Raw genomic sequence first — 22,132 nt, 5'->3', positions numbered from 1 at the left:
GTAGCATGACAGTCACAGGACAGGCAGCTAAGTATGGTCTGGGCTCCAGGGGAGTGTTCCCGTCTCGGTTGGCCCCTGCATGCCCCAGGAGCAGTGACCTCCTCGCTCTGAGGCCAGAGGGAATGGTGCCTGCTCCCCTCCGCGCCAGAGGGCAGGGGCTGCTCACAGCACAGAGCCCGGAGTCCCCACCTGGCTGCTTCATCAGCCGCCCGCTTCCCAGGGTCGCCCCTCTCTGAGTCCTGCTGGAGCAGCAGCGTCCTGCATCCGCCAGCATCGCTCGCTGAAACGCAGTCAGGACCAGCGCTCGGCTGCTGCAACTGTGATGGCTCCATGGGCGTAGGCCTGCGATCACTCACCTGAGCAAACTTGGAGTAAGAAACCAGGGGGCATGATTTCCAGGGGGGCAATGCCACCCCAACCCCCAGCTATGGGCTTTGTTAATCTCAGCTTGGAGCATTGGCCCTGGGAGTATTACTTCTATACATCCAATGGCTGGCCACACACATGCACACACACACACACGTCTGGGCATGACTGTGCAGCATGTGCACACCCACACAGTGCCAGCAACACCTCCCAAAATAGCACTGGAAAGGCTATTTAAACTCTGGCCCAGGCGAGGCTGCCAAGTACCCAGGGCTCACACACACACAACTGGGCTCACACACACACAACCGGGGCTCACACACACACAGCTGGGCTCACCCTCCCACCCCACCCCGGCAAGGCGTCCCACAGGGCGAGGATGTTCGGCAAGAGCGTGGTGCTGCGCAGTGCGGGGGTGCTGTCGGCGGCCGAGCTGGGCTGCCTGGTGAAGGAGGAGGACGTGGTGCAGCACGAATCCTTCACGGCCGAATGGAGGGACCTGTCGCTCTCCACCAGGCCCGAGGAGCAGTGAGTGTGGGGCGCGGGCACCCTGGGCAGCGGGGCAGGACATTGGGCTCCCCGTGGCCCCGTCCCTGGGCTGAGTGGAGCCCTGGGAGTTTCTGTGGAGGGGCAGCCGGGGGTGGGGGGCCCTGGAGCAGAGCAGGATCCCTGTCCTGGCCCCCACTCCGTGCCCAGCCAGCCTGGGGCAGAGGGGTCGCAGCCCCTGGGCACAGCGGTGCCCCTTCCCCAATACAGCCCCAGCCCAGGCCCCTCCCCCTGCGGCTGCCCCTTCCCCCTGTCCAGGAGAGAGGCAGACCCAGCTCTGGGGCAGTGCCCCCAACCCCCCAGCCCTGGGTACAGCGTCTGACTGGGAGCAGTGGGTGGGGGATGGGGTGGAGCAAGACCCCCGCTGCCCCCCCAGTTCCCTGCCCCCAGGCCTGCAGGGCACCTCCTCCATCGTGGGCATCTGTGGCGCTCAGGGCAGAAGTGGCCCCAGAGTCTCTCGCTGCCCCGTGGCTCCAGGGGTCGCAGCCCCACAGCCTCAGGGGGTGGATGGGGTCCTTGGGCTTGTCTGGGCTCCCTGCTCCCAGGAGGCGATGGGGGGGGCTGCAGGTGCTGCTCCCTGGGTCCCTAATGCTCCCCCCCCGTCCCCAGCTGCTCCCTGCGGGAGGTGGACGATCAGCACAAGGAGACGTACTGGCAGCAGCAGGAGACGCGCTTCGTGGTGCAGCGATCGCCCTGGCTCATCATGCGGCTGGGCCGGCTGGGCGAGCCCCTGGCCCGCTACCACCTGCCCTACCAGCGGGCGCTGCCCCTGCCCCTCTTCGTGCCGGCCGACCTGAGCGCCAAGGCCGAGCGGGGAGCCACCCCGCCCCAGCTGCGCCACTTGATGGACTTCGAGACGGCGCTGGCCAGGGGCTCCCTGCCCAACGGGCAGTGCCAGGACAAGAAGGCCGTGGCGGAGATCACCAAGGAGCTGCCCCCCGTCGTCCAGCCCAGCTGGCCCGACTTCGGCAAGGGTGACTTCCCCCGCTCCCTGTCCCGCTCCCTGTCCCAGGAGGCGCAGAGGGGCTGAGGGGAGACAATACCTAGCCCCAGGGTTGCCCAGGCACAACCCCCTTGTGCTGTCTGTGTTAGCGCTGTGTCTGTGTGGCACCCACGGCAAGTGCCAGGCTGGAGTGCTGTCTTGTCATGGGCACAGGGCACCACCCCAAGTGCCCCTCACCGAGCTTTCCTTAGTTCCCAAGAGTTTGTACAAGGCAGGAACCGACAAGCGGGAAGCAGTCTCCACTCCCGTCTGTTACACCCTCCTGGTTAAGGCTGGGAATGGGGGCTCCTGGGTCCCGTTCCTGGGTCTGGGACACAACACCTATGTCTACACAGCACACCAAGCCCCATAGCTGACGTGGGGTCAAGCCCAAGGCTCCGTTTTGCCCATGCAGCCGTTACTCTGACTCGGTTGGGGAGCCCGTCCTGTCATTGCTGTGCGGACCCTCAAGTGCAGGCTTGGAAACAAGGCCACAAGCTGATGTCCCGTGGTGAGCAGTGTAGACATGGGGCAGGACCTCTGGGTTGTGTTCCAGTACGTTACGGGGAGGAGGATGGGATCAGGACTCCTGGGTTCCGTCCCCAGCGCTGGGAGTAGAGTGGGGTCTAGTGGTTTTTAGAGCAGGGGCATCAGGACTCCTGGGTTCTCTGCCCAGCTCTTCCACTGACTCACTAGGTGGCCTGGGGCAGATTCACTGTGACAGGGTGATTGAGCTGCCCCCCTGGGGCTGGGGGATCCCCCATGGAAAGTGCTTTGAGTGCTCAGAGGGGAGGGGAGGGTGAGGTTCTTGCATCCCTGCTCCTGGAGGAGGAGGGAGCTGGGACCAGCCTGATTTCACGCCCCTCCCTGTGCGGGGGATCAGGAGCAGGCAGCCGTGGCGACGGAGGGGGCAGGAAGGGCCAGGCGAGGTCCTGCCCAGGGGAGATGGGGGGGCTGGCCGCCGGAGGACAATGCAGGAAGGGATGGAGCAAAGGGGCCACCACGGGTGAGATCAAGGGGGATCCCAGCCCTTTCACCGGGCAAAGTAACTCACGTCCTGCTGCCGGTGTGGGAGCCCTGAAACACCAGCGTGACGGGGAGGAGCGCGCTGGGGGCTGCAGGGCCACGATGGGGGACCCACGGGGAAATCAGCCAGGGGTGGGAGCTGCTGCGATGTGGCTCGGGGGGGGGCAGGGCTGTACTAGCTGCTGGGGTGTGTGTGTGTGTGGGGGGGGTTCTATACACGTGACTTTTCCTTGTACTGCAATAAAACTCCAGTCTTGACCCCAGGGTCCCGCCTTGATCTTGTTCCTTTGAAATGCGCAAGCGATCGCTGGGGGGGGGGGGTGGCCTGCACTGACCCTGCCCCCAACAGCTGGATGGGCTCTGAGCTAGCCCAACGGTGGTGCTGGCCACAGCTGGAATTGCCCCCTGTCTGGGGTGGCCAGGCCTGCTTCCTGGAGGGGCCCAGCGCCATACTCTGCTCCCCACGTCGCAGCCCACTGACTCTGGCTGAAAGGCTGATGAAGACATGCACGGAGAGAGAGGTAGCCATTGGGCTGATAGCAGAGGGGCTGAGCCCCCCGGAGGCCCCTCTCCTTGGAAAGGGGCAGGGTGAGGAAAGGAGCAGGGGACTTCCCTCCCGTCAATCTGCCTGCGATGCAGGAGCCATCCCAGCAGCTGGGATCGCAGTGGGGCTGGAGGGGACTGCAGGACAGAGAGCAGCAGGACAAGAGTTAACAGGAGCCAGGAGAAAGCCCATAGCTGGGGTTCCAGGAGGTCAAGGTAGGGGGCCAGAGAGTACAGCGTCATTTATTAAAGGGGCACAGATGGTTTCAGGACCATGACTTGTAGCAATATAGGACTGGGACCCAGGACTCTTGGGTTCCACTCCCAGCTCTCATATGTGACCCCAGCCTCAGTTTCCCCACTGTCTTTTCACAAGCTCTGCTCGGTGCTTCCCCGCTCAGAAGCCATGGTGGTGTGAGGCCTCCAGGGATGTGCTGCACGAGCCTGAAGGCAGCAGTGGTTTGGGTGGGGCCAAGGGGGGACGGGCTGAGAGGAGACAAGGATCTGGGGCGGGGGGGGAGGGGATGTCCATGTTCTGTTCCCCTCTCCCACACACATAGCAGCAGGCGTAGGTGCACTGGCTCCTTGTCTCCCTCTTCAGACTGGCCCGCGGAAGAGGTTAATGGGCTGGCTACAGCTGTGGCTGGGAGCAAATCCGGCCAGGCCCAGCTGAGACAGGACCTGCACCCGCTGGGGTCTGGCGGGCAGAGGCGGGCACTGTCCCCCCAGAGTCTCCTACCTGAGACCCCAGGAGGGAATTGGGACTGGCCCTTCCAGAACGGCCTCCTGTGCTTAAATCTAGCCCAGGCAGGAAGCCACTTTCAGAGCCGGGCTAGGCTGGGTCCCGTGCCCAGCTGGCGGGGGTGAGAGGGGAGGGTGCTGTCAAGGCGATGGCTCTAAACAGAGGACCTTGGCCGGGGACCAGAGCCTGCAGGGGACATTGCACTGCTATTTTTAAATGCAGCATCTCCCCCACCCCCGAAGCTTCATCCCATGCTGGCACTGGATGTGATACCCGCACGGGCTGCTCCACGTGTCCAAGGGGCAGAGCAGCCCAGCCACGTGCCTGCTGCCAGGGCCGGGACACTAGTGCAGCAGGGACATGTCTATGTCCCCCTTTCTCCCACCCCACCCCCCGCCCTGGTGCCACCTGGCAGTTGCCACCTGCTCCTGGCCTGGGTGCAGAATATTAACAAGGCCATAAACAGCTTCTGTCCTTGGCACAGCCACGATCTGGGGGGTGGATGGGACGGGAGGCAGGGGAAGGACCAGAGGTTTGGCCAGAGGCTCTTTAACCTCTGCAAGGGGGGCACCTGCCATGGCACTCCCTGGTGGTGTGTCACCCAGGGGTCCAGCAGGTGGGGGAGCCAGAGGTCACAGGAAGGTGGCCTGGCCTGGCCAGAGCCCTGCCAGGGGGAGATGGGGGTGGATGGTCATGGGGCAGAGCCCAGCTGACTGGCTGCACCTACCCCCTCCCGGCCTGCCCCCATCCCAATCAAATAATGGCAAATCCCGCCGGGGCCTGGCGGAGCAGGAGGGCACCCCCCCACCATCCCACCCCGCTCCTGGGTTAGCTGTTCTGGCCTGTGTTTGCCATGTCCTGGCCACGCCCTTCTGGCCCCAGCTCCCCGGCTGCCAGCCCTGCTGCGCTCGCCCTCCCAGCGTCCTATGGGAGCGTCTCAGACAGGCTGTGCTGTCCAGTGATGGACTAGGGGTGCGGGGGGGGGGGGCTGTGCACCCCACTGCATCCAGGCAGGCTGGGTCAGTCATGCAGCTGCTCAGAGCAGGAGCTCTTCCCCCCAAGCTCCTAGGCGCACCCCGCCCCAAACCTGGGTGCACCCCCACACCCCGCCCACACACATGAGTGCAGCCCCTGCCCGCCATGCACATACATCAGCAACTGCATCCTCTGTCCCCTCCACTGCTACAATACACCCCTGCCCCCTTACACACACACACACACACACACATACACACACACCCCCAAGTCCTGGCCTGGGGTCGGGGACAGTGATGCAGGCCCCTCCCCACCCACCCCCGGCGCAAAAGGCAGCAAACTACTCCTAGCTGTGGCATCCATCTATCTCCCAGGAGTCCTTGGGTGCCGGGGGGGGGGGGGGGTGTCAGTCTGTAAGGGACAGCAGCCTGCCAGGCTGCCCTGATCCCGAAAACTCTCTGGGGTGGGCACATGGCCCCGCCCCACTGCCCTGCAGAGTCTCCCTGAGCTCAGCTGGCAAAGGCCTGTACCTGGGGGAACCAAAGGCCCTGAGGCGTCACCGGTCTGCTGGGGGGGTGCCTGGCACGTGCCGTAGCCACGCAGCTGGCAGCAAAGGTGCTGCCCTGGGGGTTAGTGGCGTTATGGCAGCAGGAGTCACCAGCAGTGACAGACTTACCTGTTCACCTTCTTCGCGCGCAAGAACTGTGGCATCGATGTGAGGCACGGGCCATGCACACTCCGGCTGGGGGGGCTGTGGCCAGCGGTAAGCGTTTGCTCTCCGCCTTGTTCTCCAAGTGAAGTCACGTCTGGGTGCCACGGAGCCAGGCAGGGCATCCCAACTCAGGCATTTGCCTGCGTGGCGTACGTGACCTCCTCTGAGCTAGGAGGGGCCATGTGGTGTGAATGAAGAGACCCCCACAAGGAAAATAGCCAGGGTCAGCATCACGGCTTCGTTCTCAGCTGGGAGACTCACCTCTGCCCACCCCCAGCAGCAGGATGTCAAGGGAAGCTCTGGTGCCCCCAATGCAAACATCCCCCCCACCTTGTGTGCTGGCCTGGGCCCCGTCCCGTCCCCCAGGCTCCCCCGTGCCAGGACGGCTAACACAGAGAATGGAAGGAGAGAGTCGTGCCGCCTTTACTCCTTTTATTACCCAGACAGCCTCATACAGCAAGTGCCCCAACACGGGGACGCCGACAGTGAATTCCTTGCCCCAGAATATCAGCCCAGTGGCTTGAGGATGCAAATGAGCTCCTAGGGTCACCCCGTCCTGCCGTCTACAGGGAGCCACTCATCCCCCTCATGCACTAATCCTTCTCCTGCAATGCCGGCTGGCTGAGCATCGCCTTGTGCTCCCCCCATGCCAGCAACTGCAATCTCGTGGGTTTGCCCTCATCTCCACTTACTCACCGGTCCTCCCCAGACTAGGGCCAGGACCCCGCACTCTCCACTCCAGTCACTTGCATTAACCACAAGCCCACACTCCCCTCCTGGAGCTGGGAATAGAACCCAGGAGTCCTGGCTCCCAGCTCCCTCTACCCAATGCTCCCCTCCTGGAGCTGGGAATAGAACCCAGGAGTCCTGGCTCCCAGCTCCATCCATTTCTCTACCTATTAGCCAACACTCCTCTGCTGGAGCTGGGGCTAGAACCCAGGAGTCCTGGCTCCCTGCCCCTGACTGCTCTAACCACTAGCCCACACTCCCCTCCCCAACTGGATCATCAGCTGCTGTGACAGCCTTGCTGACAGCTGATTGACAGCTCAGCCGGAAAGGCTCGTCTTAAAGAGACAGAGTACCGCTTGCAGCCCCATCAGCATGCATGGTGCTGTACGAACCCATGGTCCCAGCCCCACAGAGCTCACAGTCTAACTCGAAAAGCCACATGCAGCCACGGCGTAACCTCGCTGAGCTTACGCCCCGGATGGCTTTGGCCCAGGGATGGGCCTCTACAGTAAGCCCGCGTTGCCCAGCTCAGCGTGGGTATTTCTCATGCAGGGGGAGCCGTGAGCTGGGAACGCAGAGTCCTACGGGCAGGTCCATGCCCCGGCCCCTCAGCCCCTCTGCGCCTCCTGGGACAGGGAGCGGGACAGGGAGCGGGGGAAGTCACCCTTGCCGAAGTCGGGCCGGCTGGGCTGGACGACGGGGGGCAGCTCCTTGGTGATCTCCGCCACGGCCTTCTTGTCCTGGCACTGCCCGTTGGGCAGGGAGCCCCCGGCCAGCGCCGTCTCGAAGTCCATCAAGTGGCGCAGCTGGGGCGGGGTGGCTCCCCGCTCGGCCTTGGCGCTCAGGTCGGCCGGCACGAAGAGGGGCAGGGGCAGCGCCCGCTGGTAGGGCAGGTGGTAGCGGGCCAGGGGCTCGCCCAGCCGGCCCAGCCGCATGATGAGCCAGGGCGATCGCTGCACCACGAAGCGCGTCTCCTGCTGCTGCCAGTACGTCTCCTTGTGCTGATCGTCCACCTCCCGCAGGGAGCAGCTGGGGACGGGGGGGGGGAGCATTAGGGACCCAGGGAGCAGCACCTGCAGCCCCCCCATCGCCTCCTGGGAGCAGGGAGCCCAGACAAGCCCAAGGACCCCATCCACCCTGAGGCTGTGGGGCTGCGACCCCTGGAGCCACGGGGCAGCGAGAGACTCTGGGGCCACTTCTGCCCTGAGCGCCACAGATGCCCGCGATGGAGGAGGTGCCCTGCAGGCCTGGGGGCAGGGAGCTGGGGGGGCAGAGGGGGGCCTTGCTCCACCCCATCCCCCACCCACTGTTCCCAGTCAGACGCTGTACCCAGGGCTGGGGGGGTTGGGGGCACTGCCCCAGAGCTGGGTCTGCCTCTCTCCTGGACAGGGGGAAGGGGCAGCCGCAGGGGGAGGGGCCTGGGCTGAGGCTGTATTGGGGAAGGGGCACCGCTGTGCCCAGGGGCTGCGACCCCTCTGCCCCAGGCTGGCTGGGCACGGAGTGGGGGCCAGGACAGGGATCCTGCTCTGCTCCAGGGCCCCCCACCCCCGGCTGCCCCTCCACAGAAACTCCCAGGGCTCCACTCAGCCCAGGGACGGGGCCACGGAGAGCCCAATGTCCTGCCCCGCTGCCCAGGGTGCCCGCGCCCCACACTCACTGCTCCTCGGGCCTGGTGGAGAGCGACAGGTCCCTCCATTCGGCCGTGAAGGATTCGTGCCGCACCACGTCCTCCTCCTTCACCAGGCAGCCCAGCTCGGCCGCCGACAGCACCCCCGCACTGCGCAGCACCACGCTCTTGCCGAACATCCTCGCCCTGTGGGACGCCTTGCCGGGGTGGGGTGGGAGGGTGAGCCCGGCTGTGGGTGTGCGTGAGTCCGGCTGTGTGTGAGTCCGACTCTGTGTGCGCGAGCCCGGCTGTGGGTGTGTGTGTGTGAGTCCAGCTGTGTGTCTGAGACCTGGTACTTGGCCGCCTGGGCCAGGGTTTATATAGTTTCCCTGCTGCTATTTCCGAGCCGCGTCGTCAGGGGCTATATCCGCCCCACGCGGTCACTCGTCAGCGTTCCAGTCACCGGACACCACCCGAGTTGGTTGTTTACTGGAAACTAGTCCTGGCCTAGAGCTCACCCTGCCAGGCCAACGTTTGTACCCCAGCCCTCGCGGTGCCTTTGGGAAACTGCAGGGGTCTCAGCTATGGGGGGGCGGGTAGTCCTGGGCCACTGTCCACACCAGGTGGCTCAACCCTTTAGGGGTGTGAATTAACCCTTTGCCACCCCCCAGCCCAATGGGGAAGGAGAGTTCTGTCACAGGAGGGGACGTGATCTACTCTGGGTCTCAGCGGGAATCAATGGAAGAGCTGGGAGTTCTGATACCCTCACCTACCCTGCTCTAACCACTAGACCCCACTCCCCTCCCAGAGCTGGAAATGGAACCCAGGAGTCCTGGCTTCCAGTCCATCCCGCCCCGCTGTAACTGACTGGAGCCCACGCCTCTCCCTCCCACAAATGCAAAGGCCGGGGCTCTGGGGAAAAGGGGTGGTGGCTCTTTTAAAGGTCTCCCCCCGGCCCCGGAGCTGTGGGGGGTAATACCACCAGAGCTGGCCGTCCGGTTGCCTGGGGGTCCCAAATGAGCCAGGGGCCCCTGGATGGCAGAGCCCAGGTGTCCCCAGAGAACATGTGGAAGCTGGAACGAGAGCTGGGGCAGTTCTCAGACTGAGTTTCTCATTGACGGGCCGGGCTCAGCGCTGCCCCAGGCCATGGAGCACAGGGGCCTGCTGGTCACCAAGTCTGGGGGATGAGCTTATCCTGAAACCTGACCCTGGAGACCCCCGTGTTAGCGGGCCCCCCCAGCCGGCAAGCTCTCTGCCCTGTGTTCAGCAGGCCCACTCGGGGCAGTGACACCTGCATGAGCCCATGCGCTCAGCACACTCCCCCAGCCCGAAACGCAATGTGAAAACCTCGCCAGGCCGGGTGAAAATGTGCTGAGCAGCTCAGTCTGGCTGTCCCGTCGGGGCCAAGGGGATGAGGCTAATTATAGCCGCCCTGGGTCCAGGGATTCCTGGGGGAGGGGGTGCGGCAGCATGTGAAGGACTCCACACTTTCCGGGTGGAGGCTGGGGGCAGGGAGTCCTGACTCCTGGGTCCTACTCCCAGCTCTGGGAGGGGAGTGGTGTTTAGAGGGAGAGGGGGAGGTCTGGGACTGGGAGCCAGGACTCCTGGGTTCTATCCCAGCTCTGGGAGGGGAGGGGAGTGGTGTGGAGAGGGGGAGGTCTGGGACTGGGAGCCAGGACTCCTGGGTTCTATCCCAGCTCTGGGAGGGGAGGGGAGGGGAGTGGTGTGGAGAGGGGGTGGTCTGGGACTGGGACTGGGAGCCAGGACTCCTGGGTCCTACTCCCAGCTCTGGGAGGGGAGGGGAGGGGAGGGGAGTGGTGTGGAGAGGGGGTGGTCTGGGACTGGGACTGGGAGCCAGGACTCCTGGGTTCTATCCCAGCTCTGGGAGGGGACTGGTGTTTAGAGGGAGAGGGAGAGGGGGAGGGGGAGGTCTGGGACTGGGAGCCAGGACTCCGGGGTTCTATCCCAGCTCTGGGAGGGGAGTGGTGTGGAGACGGGGAGGTCTGGGACTGGGAGCCAGGACTCCTGGGTTCTATCCCAGCTCTGGGAGGGGAGTGGTGTGGAGAGGGGGAGGTCTGGGACTGGGAGCCAGGACTCCTGGGTTCTATCCCAGCTCTAGGAGGGGAGTGGTGTTTAGAGGGAGAGGTCGAGGGGGAGGTCTGGGACTGGGAGCCAGGACTCCTGGGTTCTATCCCAGCTCTGGGAGGGGAGTAGCTTAGAGCTGGGTTCTAAGCTGATCATTGGGTGGCAGGTGCTATAATTCTCCTATCATTATCCCCCACTTGCTGTGGGACTCTGTTCACGTGCCCTCCCCCCCTGGCATCCTCCATTCCCTCCATCTCCCTGCCCCCCCAGTTAAATGGCCTTTCCTAGGGCTAGCAACATAAATGGAATCAGGACGTCTGGTCAGTGCTTCCGCTGGCAGAAAGGGCCCCGGGATCCTTCATGGCCAGTATGTGTCTTCCGAGTGTTGGTCTCAGCGGGAAGCCCAATGACTGACCAGGCTGATGCCCCCCATTCTGGGCACACTGTGGGCGAAGCAGCCCCTGCTGGGTGGGTCAGCAGAGGACCCCGGCCTGTGGAGTTGATGTTCTTTCACCAGCTCCAAGATCGCATGGCAGGGGCTGGAGAATCGATTGTCAGCCTGGCCCCAGCAGACCACCCCCCATGCAGCCAGCACTGACAGTGACAATTCCCACCTCCCTCGAAAAGGCTGCAGCTGCTCACAGATCAAAACACGCTTGCCCCACCAGGGAGCTGGGATCGGGCCCATTTAATGGCCTTCCGCTGACATAATTTATGAGCTGAGGCAGCTTTTCCAAAACAGCCTGAAAGCATCTGGGGCTGCTAACCTGTTCCAGGCCTGACGTTATCAGCTGCACCAGAGATATTTCACAAGCACAATTGACAGGGCCCTGAGGCCGCCCCCCCTCCCCCCGCTAACTCCATCACCGCCCTGGTTTGCATTGTGCCAATGAGCCCCTTCCCATCATGCGGGTGGGGGCTGGGGGGGCTGTGAGCAGATCCAGCTGCCATGAATGGGCTGGGAGGAGAGTTGGTTTGTTCCCACCTGGGAGGCTGAAATAAGTGAAGAGGCTGAAATTGGAGGAGAGGTGGCAAAGGGAAGCCCCCTGCCCCACTGCCTGCGATGTATCTCCCCCGGCCAGACCAGTGCTGGGAATGGTACTAACGCCTGGTGTCTCAGGACAGCCCTGCCACGGGAAGCACCAGGGAGCCAGGGTGGAGCCACGGGCATGGGGCTGAGCAGGCCGGCAGGTGGTGGCTGAGAGCTGGGGTCCGGCTGGTGCAGCGTGCTGTCTCCTTGTGGAGCACGTCACAGAACCAGCCTGCAGTTAAAGAGCAATTAACAACCTGTGTCCAAAGGGGCCAACGTGGAAAGGAATCAATAGAGCTGTGTGTCAGGGGGGACCCACGGCTAGGCTAACAGGGGGCTGCGGGTCAGGAGTGAGGGGCACCGGCAGAGCCGTGGGGGGAGCACAGGGCTGGAATAGCAATGGGGCTGCGGGTCAGGATTGAGGGGCACTGGGAGAGCCATGGGGGGAGCACAGGGCTGGAATAGCAATGGGGCTGCGGGTCGGGATTGAAGGGCACCGGCAGAGCCATGGGGGGAGCACAGGCCTGGAATAGCAATGGGGCTGTAGGTCGGGATTGAAGGGCACCGGCAGAGCTCTGGGGGGAGCACAGTGCTGGAATAGCAATGGGGCTGCAGGTCAGGAGTGAGGGGCACTGGCAGAGCCATGGGGGGAGCACAGGGCTGGAATAGCAATGGGGCTGCAGGTCAGGAGTGAGGGGCACTGGCAGAGCCATGGGGGGAGCACAGGACTGGAATAGCAGTGGGGCTGCGGGTCGGGAGTGAGGGACACTGGCAGAGCTGTGGGGGGAGCTGGCACTTCCCTTACTCTCCTCTTCACAAGCTTTACGTTCACTGTGAAAACCCAGAGCCCGTCAGCAGGCTGAGCTGGTCGGGGTGGAACGGCAGCTCTGCCAGAGCGGCAGGACATGGCTCCGGCCCCACCTCCCCGGCGCTGACACTAACCTGGTTAGCCGGGATGAACGGCCACAATAAAGTCGCCTTTCAATACACTTGGCAAATGATCATCCGGTGCAAGATAAACTAATCTCCCATCCCACCCCTGACGTGTCTCTGGAGCCTCCATTAACTCCCCTAAATGTCCAGCCAATCACTGCACGACCGTGTCCTCCTCGCCTGGCTGGGCCGGGGGGCTGGCGTGGTTGGGGGGGGGGGTGAAGGGGGGCAGCTAGAGAAATGGCCTCAATTTCCATCCGCCCTGCGGGGAGCACCAGGTCCTAATCAGGCCCTGCCGCACGTTGGGCCCTAATCAGATTGGGCCGATTAGCGCATTGCGACGCCCTGAGCCATCCAGGGCAGGGGCTATAAAGGCAGCTCCCTCGGCCCCAGCCAGGCGTGAGTCGGCCGGACGATCTCCCAGCCATGAGCAGCATCGCGGCCGTCGGGGAGAGTTACCAGAAGTTCAACCCCAGAGCCTACCTCCAAAACAACTACATGCCCCCCCGGGCCAACTTCAGCTCCGAGGACTGCGTGGTACCCTGGAAGCTGCGGTGCCTGGCCGACGCCTTCGCCACAGGTGAGTGTTGGGGTGAGACAAAAGCTGTAAATGAGCCTTTAAAGGGCTTCGCAGGCATCAGTGGATGAAGCCTCCGAGCTGCCTTGGGAGGGAGGAGAGTGTCACAGCCTCTCTGTTACTGATGGGGAAACTGAGGCACAGACTGAGGCCAGCACTAGTGACAGATCTGGGAACAGAACCCAGCAGTCCTGGTGCCCAGCCTGACAGTCTGACCACTACACTCCAGTCCCCTGGCAGCTCGGGGGAGCGAACTCAGGAGCCACAATTCCCACCCCTCACCTCTGCTAGGCTCAACGTCTTGTGACTTCTAGCACAGAAAAAGCCTTTGTGGCTAATGCTCAGCTCATGTGGGGAATGGGTATAAGCTACCCAGGCAAAGGAACTCTTGGCCGGGCTGAGGGCATCTCCCCGCAGGTTTGCTGTACCCGTACGGCTGTCGGGGAAACACTTCCCAGTGGAGACCAGGCCTGCGCCTGGGCTGAAATTCTCTTTCCATTTCCACTCTCACAGCCTCCTCCACCGCAAAGCGGGTAATCCAAAAACTCACACCCAGACCCCCTCACACACGTCCCTCTGTACCGGTCTCCCTCACCTCCCAGGTGACATCTACGGCCGCACCCTGATCGACGTTGGCTCCGGCCCCACCATCTACCAACTCCTGAGTGCCTGCGACCACTTCGAGGAGATCATTGCCACCGACTACCTGGAGGTGAACCGGGAGGTGCTGCGCCGGTGGGTGCAGGACGAGCCTGACAGCTTCGACTGGAGCCCGTACATCAAATACGTCTGCCGGATTGAGGGCAAAGGGTAGGCGTTTGGGGGGGGGGCGGAAGGGGGCAGCCTGTGAACCAGGCTGGTTGGTGGCACCAGAGCCGGGGGAAGAGCTGCCGGTGCTGCGTGTGGGAGCAGGGGGCATTCAAGCAGGACTGGATGGAGCAGCCGGTCTCGCTGATGCCCCATGGTCCGGCATAGTTGTATGACCTGAGGGTGTCGCTTGAATTCCCAAACTTGCTGTTTGCTGGCTGGAAATGGACGGGGGGGGGCAGGGAGGAGAGGAGATTTAGCAACAGGGTGACAAGCACCTAGGGCAGAGTGGGGTTTGCCGAGACACAGAGTTAAAGGAGCCAGGTGGCCTCGGCGTTGTTAGCCAGCAGATGCATGTGCATAAGCGTGTGTCACAGGGAGCGCACCACCGCCCAGTCGTGTCCCACACGTTCACACACACACTGACATCCCCCCACCCCGATCGCTTAGCTCACCCAGTGACCGCCCCGGGCGTCGATCCCTCTCCTCTGCTCACCCAGAGCCAGCGTTACAAAGTTAAAGCCCAGCAAGCCCCAATGTCCTGGGCCCGCTCACCCGCCACTTGGCCTCACCCCCAGGGCTTTGCCCTGCCAGCCAGGCAGCGTGGCACTGGGGGATTGGAAGCACAAAGTGCTCACACCACGGATCTGGCTTCCAAGACTCGCTTGTGTCAGGAAATGTGGGGGAGTCAGGGCCCTGCATCCCACAACTTCCTGCAATTCACCAGGACTCTCAGCCAGGCAGTAAAACAGGTTTATTGGACAACTGGAACCCAGCCCAAACCAGAGCTTGTAGATACAGACAACAGGACCCCCGCAGTCAGGTCCATCCGTTTCCCCAGCCAGCTCCAAACTGAATCCCCCTCCAGCCGTCTCCCCAGCCTCCTCCCAGCTTCTCCCCCTGCCTTTGTCCAGTTTCCCGGGCAAAGGTGTCACCTGGCCCCAACCCCCATCTTGGGCTCAGGGATCATCCCTCAAGTGAAGTCACCCTCTGATATCCCCATCACCAATGCAGACAGTCCCAGTAAAACTCCCATGCAACATTCCCAGGTCAATCCGCCCCACTCCCTGCTCTGTCACAGCTCGTCGGCCCAACTGCGAAAAGGCCTCCCTGGCTGGAGGGCCTGTTTCCTGGAGCAGAGCTGGGGGTAGGAGCTGCTCAGGGAAAGCAAATTGCTGGCTCCAAATAACAACCGGAGAGTATTAGTGATGGGGGGGGGAACTTGTGGGTCTGGTAATGTCACTCCCCCAGCTCTGGGTAGGGAACAGGCCCCAGTGGCACCACTACAAAGTCCCTGCATTGATCTCCCAGCCTGCGAAGCAACCAGGGCACTCCCCAGGGTACGGGGTACCCTCCCCAGGGCCAGGGGCAGTGACCGCCCTGCTTGGGAACAGCAAGAGACGGGATGGGGGGGAATGATCTCCTGCGTGCAGAGAAGGTAAAACCTACACCCACACCTTTGTGACCCCAGAAATCAGAGCTGGGCACACCCCGCACTCAGAGAAGGGAGTCGCCCACAGCCTTGTGCCAAAACAGCCGTGCGGCATGAACCCGAGCTGCTTCCACACTGCGTTCGGGACAATCTGGAGCTGAAAACGGCTAGATCTTGCTGTATAACCCGATGTTCCCCTGCCGCCAGGCTCCCCAGCACGGCCCGGCTCCTCTGCCTCAGAGGCTGGAAGCTCCAAGGACATGATGCTGGGGAGCGCGTAGCTGAATTGGCCTGGTTTTGCACAAAGCCTTGAGCTCCTACCCCCCAGAAAGACAGGCCTGTTCTGCCCAGCAGCTCCGGAGTCCCTCCCCGCTCTAGCTTGCCCAGGGCTGTCTAGCCTCCGTTATACGGCTCCTCAGGAAGGGGCTGGGCACCTGGCCGGTGCAAACTAAACCCCCCCGCTCTAGGAGTCTCAGCTAAAGACTGGACCACGGGTGGGTCTCTCTCCATAGGAACCGACCATGGCTCTGATCATTCCAGCACTGAGGGGGGCTGGAGGGGCACAGCACAGGGAAGCTTCGTGTCAGAATCTGGTGTCATCACCACAGCACTTTGAGTGGGCATAAAATTCTCACCCCAGCCCCTCTGGTGCTTTTCCGTGGGCCAATTCGGCCTGAATTTCTCTTTGGCTCCTCTGATCCCATCATCCCCCTTGGAGCACCCTAAACACCCACTCTCCCTCCTTGGTGCATCTGGGTACACTCTCCCACTGCTGCCCATTGCTTGATTCCCAGGCTCCCTTTCTCACGGCCAGGCCTCATTTTTGTCTGGCTTACACAGAGAGCAGTGGAAGGAGAAAGAGCAGAAGCTGAGAAGGAAACTGAGGCAGATCCTGTCCATCGACGTCCACCAGCCCGAGCCGCTGGGCTCCCAGCTGCGCCAGCCAGCCGACGCCCTGGTCTCCACCTTCTGCCTGGAGGCGGTAAGCCCCGACCGGCCGAGCTTCGAGAGAGCCCTGCATAACGTCACCACCTTGCTGCAGCCCGGGGGCCACTTCCTCCTCATTGGCGCCCTGCAGGAGACTTTCTACCTGGCCGGCGAGGCCAAGCTCTCGGTGGTGCCGGTGAGCGAGGCCGACGTCAGGGAGGCCTTGAGCAAGAGCGGCTACCACATCCACGACTTCCGAACCTACCTCATGCCGCCCAGCCTGAAAATCGGCGTGGATGACGTGAGTGGGGTCTTCTTTGTCCACGCACAGAAGGCCGTGGTCTGAGGCCCGTAGCGAGGCAGGCCTGGGCAATCCTCTTGTTCTTTGCTAAGATGCATGTCCCACAGCAGAGTGAAGCTTGGTAGCTAGAAATGCAATAGATGCCTCCATCCTAGGCAGATAACCTGAGATGCTGCGTGATTCTCCTTAGCACCCCCTCCACCAGAGCTCTTCTCCTTTGCATGTGGTAGCTGATTTAGCAGTGAAGGGGTTAAATAAAACTGGAGGCAGGTGGATTAGCTGGTTCTCTGAGAGTCTCTTCATTCATAAATTCTAGGCTTCTATTAACGGCAGGTCCTGTTCCCCTGTGTCTGTGTGGCTTGAGCAGCTACTGGAGTAGCAAGCAGGGCTGGCTTGCTGTAGCACCCAGGTTCTCCTTGTGCCGTACAAACAGAGTGAAATCCTACTTGGGGCATGCATTTCTAGAGCCCCTCCCTATCGGCTCTGGGTGCTTTTACAGCACATCGGGGGGTTCAAAATGCTTACATCATGCAATTAATCTGCATACCAGCCTGTGAAGCAGCTCTGCCTTACCACCCTTGTTTTATAAACAGGGAAACTGAGTCACAGAAACTAAGTTAGAGTCAAGTTAGAGAGCGAGAGCTGGGATTAGAACTCAGCCAATTCCTGATCCTGCGCTCAATGCACTAGTTTCTCTCTCTCCACATCGATTTACATGACATGCAGCCACCTCTGGGGCAGAACTCAGCAGCTGCTAAAGGGCAGACAGTAACATTCCACAAGAGTTTAGAACAGGTAATGAAAAACCACCTCCCACTCCCTCTGAAAGTGAAGAGGAAGCAGGAGGCAGGCAGAATATAAATGACCCAATCTGGAATTTCACTGTAGAGGGAGAAGACAAAACCTAGCCGAGGTAGAATTTCAGCAGGATTCCAACTTCAGAATTAGCACAATTTAGTTTTGGTACCAATCCCATCTGCTGAAGAATTTTAGTAGGAACCCCAGATAATTTAGGCCCAACAGTTAGAATTTTACTGTATGTTTAAAAAAAAACTTTCAGAGAACCTAATAATGCTGAGATGTTTTTATGATTTCCACTGCACTTTACCTAGATATTTATTGTGTGGCTATAGATACGTATTCCATGCTGTTCTCTGAAAGCTACACACTCTGCCTGTTTTACTGCATGAGAATCCAGTGAAAATAAAAGCTGTAAAATCAAGGCAAACAGCTGCCTAGATTCACTCTGAGTTGGGGAAGTGTAAACGTTAAACAAACAGCCTACAAAGCAGATGCGAGTCTATATTTAAGGAATCCCAATGTGGTTAATAGAGGATGTTGAATTTGGAACCAACCCTTTAAAGAAATTTTTTTGGGGAAAAATAGGTCTTTCCCCAAGGTGGGGGGCACAGTAACCCCACATTGACCCTCTCTAGTAAAAAACGATTTGGAAGCCAAGGGTGGGATTTTATGGTGCTGAAGTGAGTAAAGAACATCACCCTTGGGCGGTCTCTCTAATTTCCTCTCGGGGCTGCAGCAGCACGCGTGGGACCTGCAGGTCACATTGGTGAGGCAGCTTAAAGCCACAGCATCTTTCAGAGGCCTGACTCCGTGCCCCACAACGTCACTGAAAGTGGACGTGGCAACTCCTCAGCCCCATGGGAAGTCAGTCTGACGGGCTGTCTCTTTACTGCTTCCCCCCAGCTCATGCTCCTTTGTCACCAGGCACAAATACCTGCCTTGGAGCGTGCCATAAAAACAGCAGGGTTGGTAATGACGTCACCACTTCTTTAACCATTGGGTCACAATGGCGCCAGGCTGGCTCCATTCTCCTAGGAGGCTAGTTAGTTCATGCAGCTGGGAGCGGGGAAGGAATTCAAGGCCTCAAGGGAGCATTCACTCTAAATCCAATCCCCGCCCCAGCCGCAGCGCAGAGGGATTTAGGCTCGTGCGTGAGGCCAGTGAGTGTAACGTTACTATCCAGAGATCTGACATCACACCCGTCGGCACAGTTTGTAACCGGGGGGGGGGGGACAGGACAGCAAGCCCCGTTCAAGGGATTAACTTCCACCTAACCTCCTTGGTGATCACTTTCCCTGGGAGGCAGAAGCTAGGTCTAGCTGCATCATTGCTGTGCCCAGTGACAGCCCCCCAACTTGGAAGAGAGCGCACAAGCTGTGTTCAATAAAGCCATTACTTTTATTTACAGCTCTTGCATCCTTAGGCACACGAGTTTCCCCATGGCCTGACTGCCAGGTGCTCCCTCACATCTCATCAGCCTCAGCCCAGGAAAGCACAGGTCAGAGTCCAGCTACCTTGGAGTTGCTGATTTGATCATAGCTTTCTGCCTCATCTAAAGAGTATCATAACCGTGCCATCCAATCCAAACGCTGGGAAGGTCAGTAATATGGGCCAGGCTTTATCCAAAGAGCATAAGCTGAAATCTGTGACTGCAGCTGGGTCTCCTGGCTGACCCTCAGCCATGCGGTTTAGAGGATGGGGGCCAGGAGAGTGGCTGGGATCCTACTCTAATCAGGTTTCCTGGTAGGAAGCCCAACCCTGCTCCCAACTGCAGTGGGTCTGTCCATTGTTAACGACGGGAGGTCCGAGAGCTACCACCACCAACCCCACTCCAGTTCCCATCTCACCCTCACTTCTTCCAGTCAATTCTCCCTCTATCCCAACCCAGTAACTCCTGGACCTGATTCCCGATAGAGGTGGCTGCTTCCTGGCCTGGAGTTCGATGCCATGACCCTCCCAGCCCCGCTCCCCAGCTGGCCATGTGACAGTACTCCACTTAATTCAGGATTTGAGGCAGAGAGGGGATTAAAGAGTGGTCATTATTCATATTTTTGGCAACTCCAAATGGTTTTTCTTTTAGACGGAGATTTGGGGGCAAAAAAATCAACAGATGAAGAGAATGCAGATTATTAGATTAATTACAATTTTGTTCTCAGAGAACCCAGGACAACAATACTGGCAAAGGTTTGTTTGCACCATTTGCAATAATTGCCGACTTGACCCAAGTCTAATACAATTCATTGATCACGCTCCAAAGGGCTGATTTAAGAAGTGAAACAGCAATAGAATACACGTCAGTCACATTCACATCCCCATACGACAGGTGTGGGGGCTGCAGAGTGACAGAAAATCTGCCCCCACTCCCTTATTACCATGATATATACAGATTATCCCAACCCATCACCTGTATAACCAGAAAAGGAAATATTCTCGGAAACGGAGGAGGAAAAAGAAACCCACAAATCTACACTCTCCCCTTCCCCCGCAGCAAAGCAGCTGCTCCCACCCACAGCACTTTCAGGTCACCTTCAGGAAATTGTTACCAAGCCCAGCTGAAGTGGCTGGCAGGGCCGATGCCAGTAGAATGTCCGGTCATTTTCCATGTGAAAAACAGATGCCAGGCTCTGGTGACAGCGCCGAGGGTGAATGGACAGCGAGTGAGCACACAATGTGCTGCGTTGGCTGGGAGCTATCTGGGGACGACGTGCTGTTTGTTTTCTACTTCTAAAATTACACCCTGGGACGTTTCAGTAAGAAGTTGGCACAGAGCTCTGAGGCCAGGAGCTGTTTTTGCAGCGGTGTCAATTGTTTCTCTCTCTCACACACACACACACCCCACCTGCTTTCACTGTACGATCACCTGTTGCACACCCTGGCATGCTCAGCCATCAGTCTGTTCTTGGCAAGAATTTCCATGAGAAGCCTCCATTACAACCCTGCTAACTTCGGCGTCACACCAAATGCCTCCTCCTTGCTAGGGTACAGCACTCCGGTGGAAAGCCAGGAGGGGCTCATGGATCAAGTCCTCCCAGTGCAGTAGGAGATTTTAAAGTGGCTTGAAAACTATTTGCTCCAGCACCCGTACAAACGCAGCAAACAAGGAAAACTAAGGGTTAAAACCAGAGGCAGGGCATTTTGCTTCCCCTAAGACTCAGGACACGGGAGACCAGGCGGGAATAAGGCAAGGCCCTGGGATGGCTGCTGGACAGAAAGGGGAGGTCAGAGTCCTGGGCCTGCAGAGCAGGTGCCAAGACCTGGAGCGAGTGGGGAGAAGGGACGCTGGCTCTTCAGGGGAAGTCCTGCTAGGCCAGTCTCAGGGGACAGAGCAGGGGTTGGAGTGCCAGGCGGGATGCTGGCACCAGCCCCACCCCCACTTGGGAAAGCCCAGCCATGTCTCAGCACTATCAGAGGAGGATGATACTGAGGCCTATCGCGACTCCTTCCAGCAACAGGCTGACACCCACCAGCTACCTAGGAGGCAGCAGATACGCCAGTTGGTGCCTACCTTGGCGAGCGAGCCCAGCCGTCCTATAGCAGCCCTGGTGTAAGGAAGGCAGGAGATGCTATCAAGGTGAAGGAGCCATTCTCTGGACCAGGGGTTCTCAGCCTCTTTCTGAGCACCCCCCAACATGCTTTGAAAATTCCACAGCCCACCTGTGCCACAACTGGCTTTCTGCAAATCCAGTAGATCAAAAGCCAGGGCCAGCATTAGGGGGTAGCAAGCAGGACCTAGTGCCACAGGGGGCCCCCTGAAACCACGCTGCTTGGGCTTCAGCTTCAGCCCTGGGCCCCAGCAAGTCTAATGCCAGCCCTGCCCTCTGGGTTATTTTAGCGGAGCCCTGGTTAGAGACACGGCTCTGGACTGCTGCCCCAGCAGCTGGCTGGACTTGGCATTCTCCGCTAGCCAGACAACAAAGTGCTGCTGAGTCATACAACTCCTTCGTTCGCTCACTCTAGCTATGGCTCTGCAAAGTTATGGGCTCCTGCACCCAGCGGTCTGGCTAGTCTGGGATTTCTGTGAAGCAAGATGAATGGAGGATACCAGGGTAAAGAGTGTTTGGAATTCGGAGCAGGGGCTAACAAGCGATAAGGACCAGGATTGTGCTGGCCTCTACTTTTCCTAAAGCTTTCAAGGTGGCCTGTCTGGACTGATCTTTCCGCAGACGTCTGGGGAGCATGCAGAAGTCATTCTCTGCATTCAGCAGCTGGGCAGCGGTGGAATTTACAAGCTCTGAAATTGGAAGAGAGCCAGGGCACTGGGTGGTTTCTCTGGGAAGGCAACAGGCAGGTTAAACGAGGGGGAAGGCAGAAGAGAAGAGGGAGACACATACTTATTGCTGGGACAAACATACGGGCTGTAGATTTCCTCATCACCGGGACAAGGATGTTACAGGCAGCTTAAGTTCAAGAGTTTGGGTTTTGAACAATAAGACGAAGCAGCGACAGAGATACAGATGGACAGACATCTCCCCTAGGCAGGGGCAAACATCATGGCATGTAGTCAGTTACATCTAGGCGCACACACACACACACACACACACACACAAAAAACACCCCACCGTTAGCCACCACTAACAGTTCTCCAGGGTTACCACCATGCTGCCAGTCTCTAATTTCCACTGAACACCAGCTATTGTGCTAACTGCAGTCAACATCACTATGAGTCCTCTAGGTAGCCACTTGCCAGGTCTTCCCAGCTTGGCTCATGGTTATCCAAGCCATCGTCCTTGCAGACTTCTGTACGGCCCAGTCCATCAAGCACAGCCGTCTGACCTTCTGTCCACCGACTGCAAAGGGCTCTGGATCAGAGCCTAAGGCACTCCCAGCTAAGTCATTGGAACCACTCAGGTCCTTACTGGTGAGCAAGCGCTTTGTGGGGTTGGTGCTGAAGGGACCAAGTTCCCCAGACTCATGCACCTCAGGCCCCTGGGCGAGTTCTTGGCCTCCTGTTCCTTGCTCGGAACAGCTTGTGTATTACCCCCTTCTCTCTCGTCACCTCTGTGAGCTGAGCG

At 59.9% G+C, this 22,132-nt stretch overlaps 3 protein-coding genes across 3 annotated transcripts; 2 read left to right on the top strand and 1 right to left on the bottom strand.

The window, feature by feature from the left end:
- The first annotated feature begins 669 nt into the window (after positions 1–669).
- LOC115639139 (telethonin-like) lies at positions 670–3,073 on the top strand. The gene is made up of 2 exons (XM_030541550.1): positions 670–894; positions 1,522–3,073. The coding sequence occupies exons 1-2, from the start codon at positions 746–748 to the stop codon at positions 1,940–1,942; spliced, it is 570 nt and encodes a 189-aa protein (XP_030397410.1). The 5' UTR covers positions 670–745; the 3' UTR covers positions 1,943–3,073.
- A 3,236-nt stretch (positions 3,074–6,309) lies between these two features.
- LOC115639138 (telethonin-like) lies at positions 6,310–8,565 on the bottom strand. The gene is made up of 2 exons (XM_030541549.1): positions 8,279–8,565; positions 6,310–7,650 (listed from the first exon to the last, which is right to left on the bottom strand). Exons 1-2 carry the CDS (start codon positions 8,425–8,427, stop codon positions 7,230–7,232), a joined length of 570 nt encoding a protein of 189 aa, XP_030397409.1. The 5' UTR covers positions 8,428–8,565; the 3' UTR covers positions 6,310–7,229.
- Positions 8,566–12,701: 4,136 nt separating this feature from the next.
- PNMT (phenylethanolamine N-methyltransferase) lies at positions 12,702–19,872 on the top strand. Its single transcript, XM_030541548.1, has 3 exons — positions 12,702–12,855; positions 13,455–13,662; positions 15,932–19,872. Exons 1-3 carry the CDS (start codon positions 12,702–12,704, stop codon positions 16,362–16,364), a joined length of 795 nt encoding a protein of 264 aa, XP_030397408.1. The 3' UTR covers positions 16,365–19,872.
- The last annotated feature ends 2,260 nt before the right edge of the window (positions 19,873–22,132 follow it).

This window comes from Gopherus evgoodei, chromosome 23 (genome assembly GCF_007399415.2).
Source record: "Gopherus evgoodei ecotype Sinaloan lineage chromosome 23, rGopEvg1_v1.p, whole genome shotgun sequence".
NCBI lineage: Eukaryota > Metazoa > Chordata > Testudines > Testudinidae > Gopherus > Gopherus evgoodei.
Note: the sequence above shows the minus strand (reverse complement) of the source record. Positions and strands in the feature narration are given on the sequence as shown.

Excerpts from the sequence above, each read along its gene's own strand:
- LOC115639139 (XM_030541550.1), top strand. The coding sequence starts at position 746 with ATGTTCGGCAAGAGCGTGGTGCTGCGCAGTGCGGGGGTGCTGTCGGCG. Across the intron at positions 895-1,521 it reads TCCACCAGGCCCGAGGAGCA|CTGCTCCCTGCGGGAGGTGG; the intron begins GTGAGTGTGGGG and ends CCCCGTCCCCAG.
- LOC115639138 (XM_030541549.1), bottom strand. The coding sequence starts at position 8,427 with ATGTTCGGCAAGAGCGTGGTGCTGCGCAGTGCGGGGGTGCTGTCGGCG. Across the intron at positions 7,651-8,278 it reads TCCACCAGGCCCGAGGAGCA|CTGCTCCCTGCGGGAGGTGG; the intron begins GTGAGTGTGGGG and ends CCCCGTCCCCAG.
- PNMT (XM_030541548.1), top strand. The coding sequence starts at position 12,702 with ATGAGCAGCATCGCGGCCGTCGGGGAGAGTTACCAGAAGTTCAACCCC. Across the intron at positions 12,856-13,454 it reads GGCCGACGCCTTCGCCACAG|GTGACATCTACGGCCGCACC; the intron begins GTGAGTGTTGGG and ends CTCACCTCCCAG. Across the intron at positions 13,663-15,931 it reads TGCCGGATTGAGGGCAAAGG|AGAGCAGTGGAAGGAGAAAG; the intron begins GTAGGCGTTTGG and ends TGGCTTACACAG.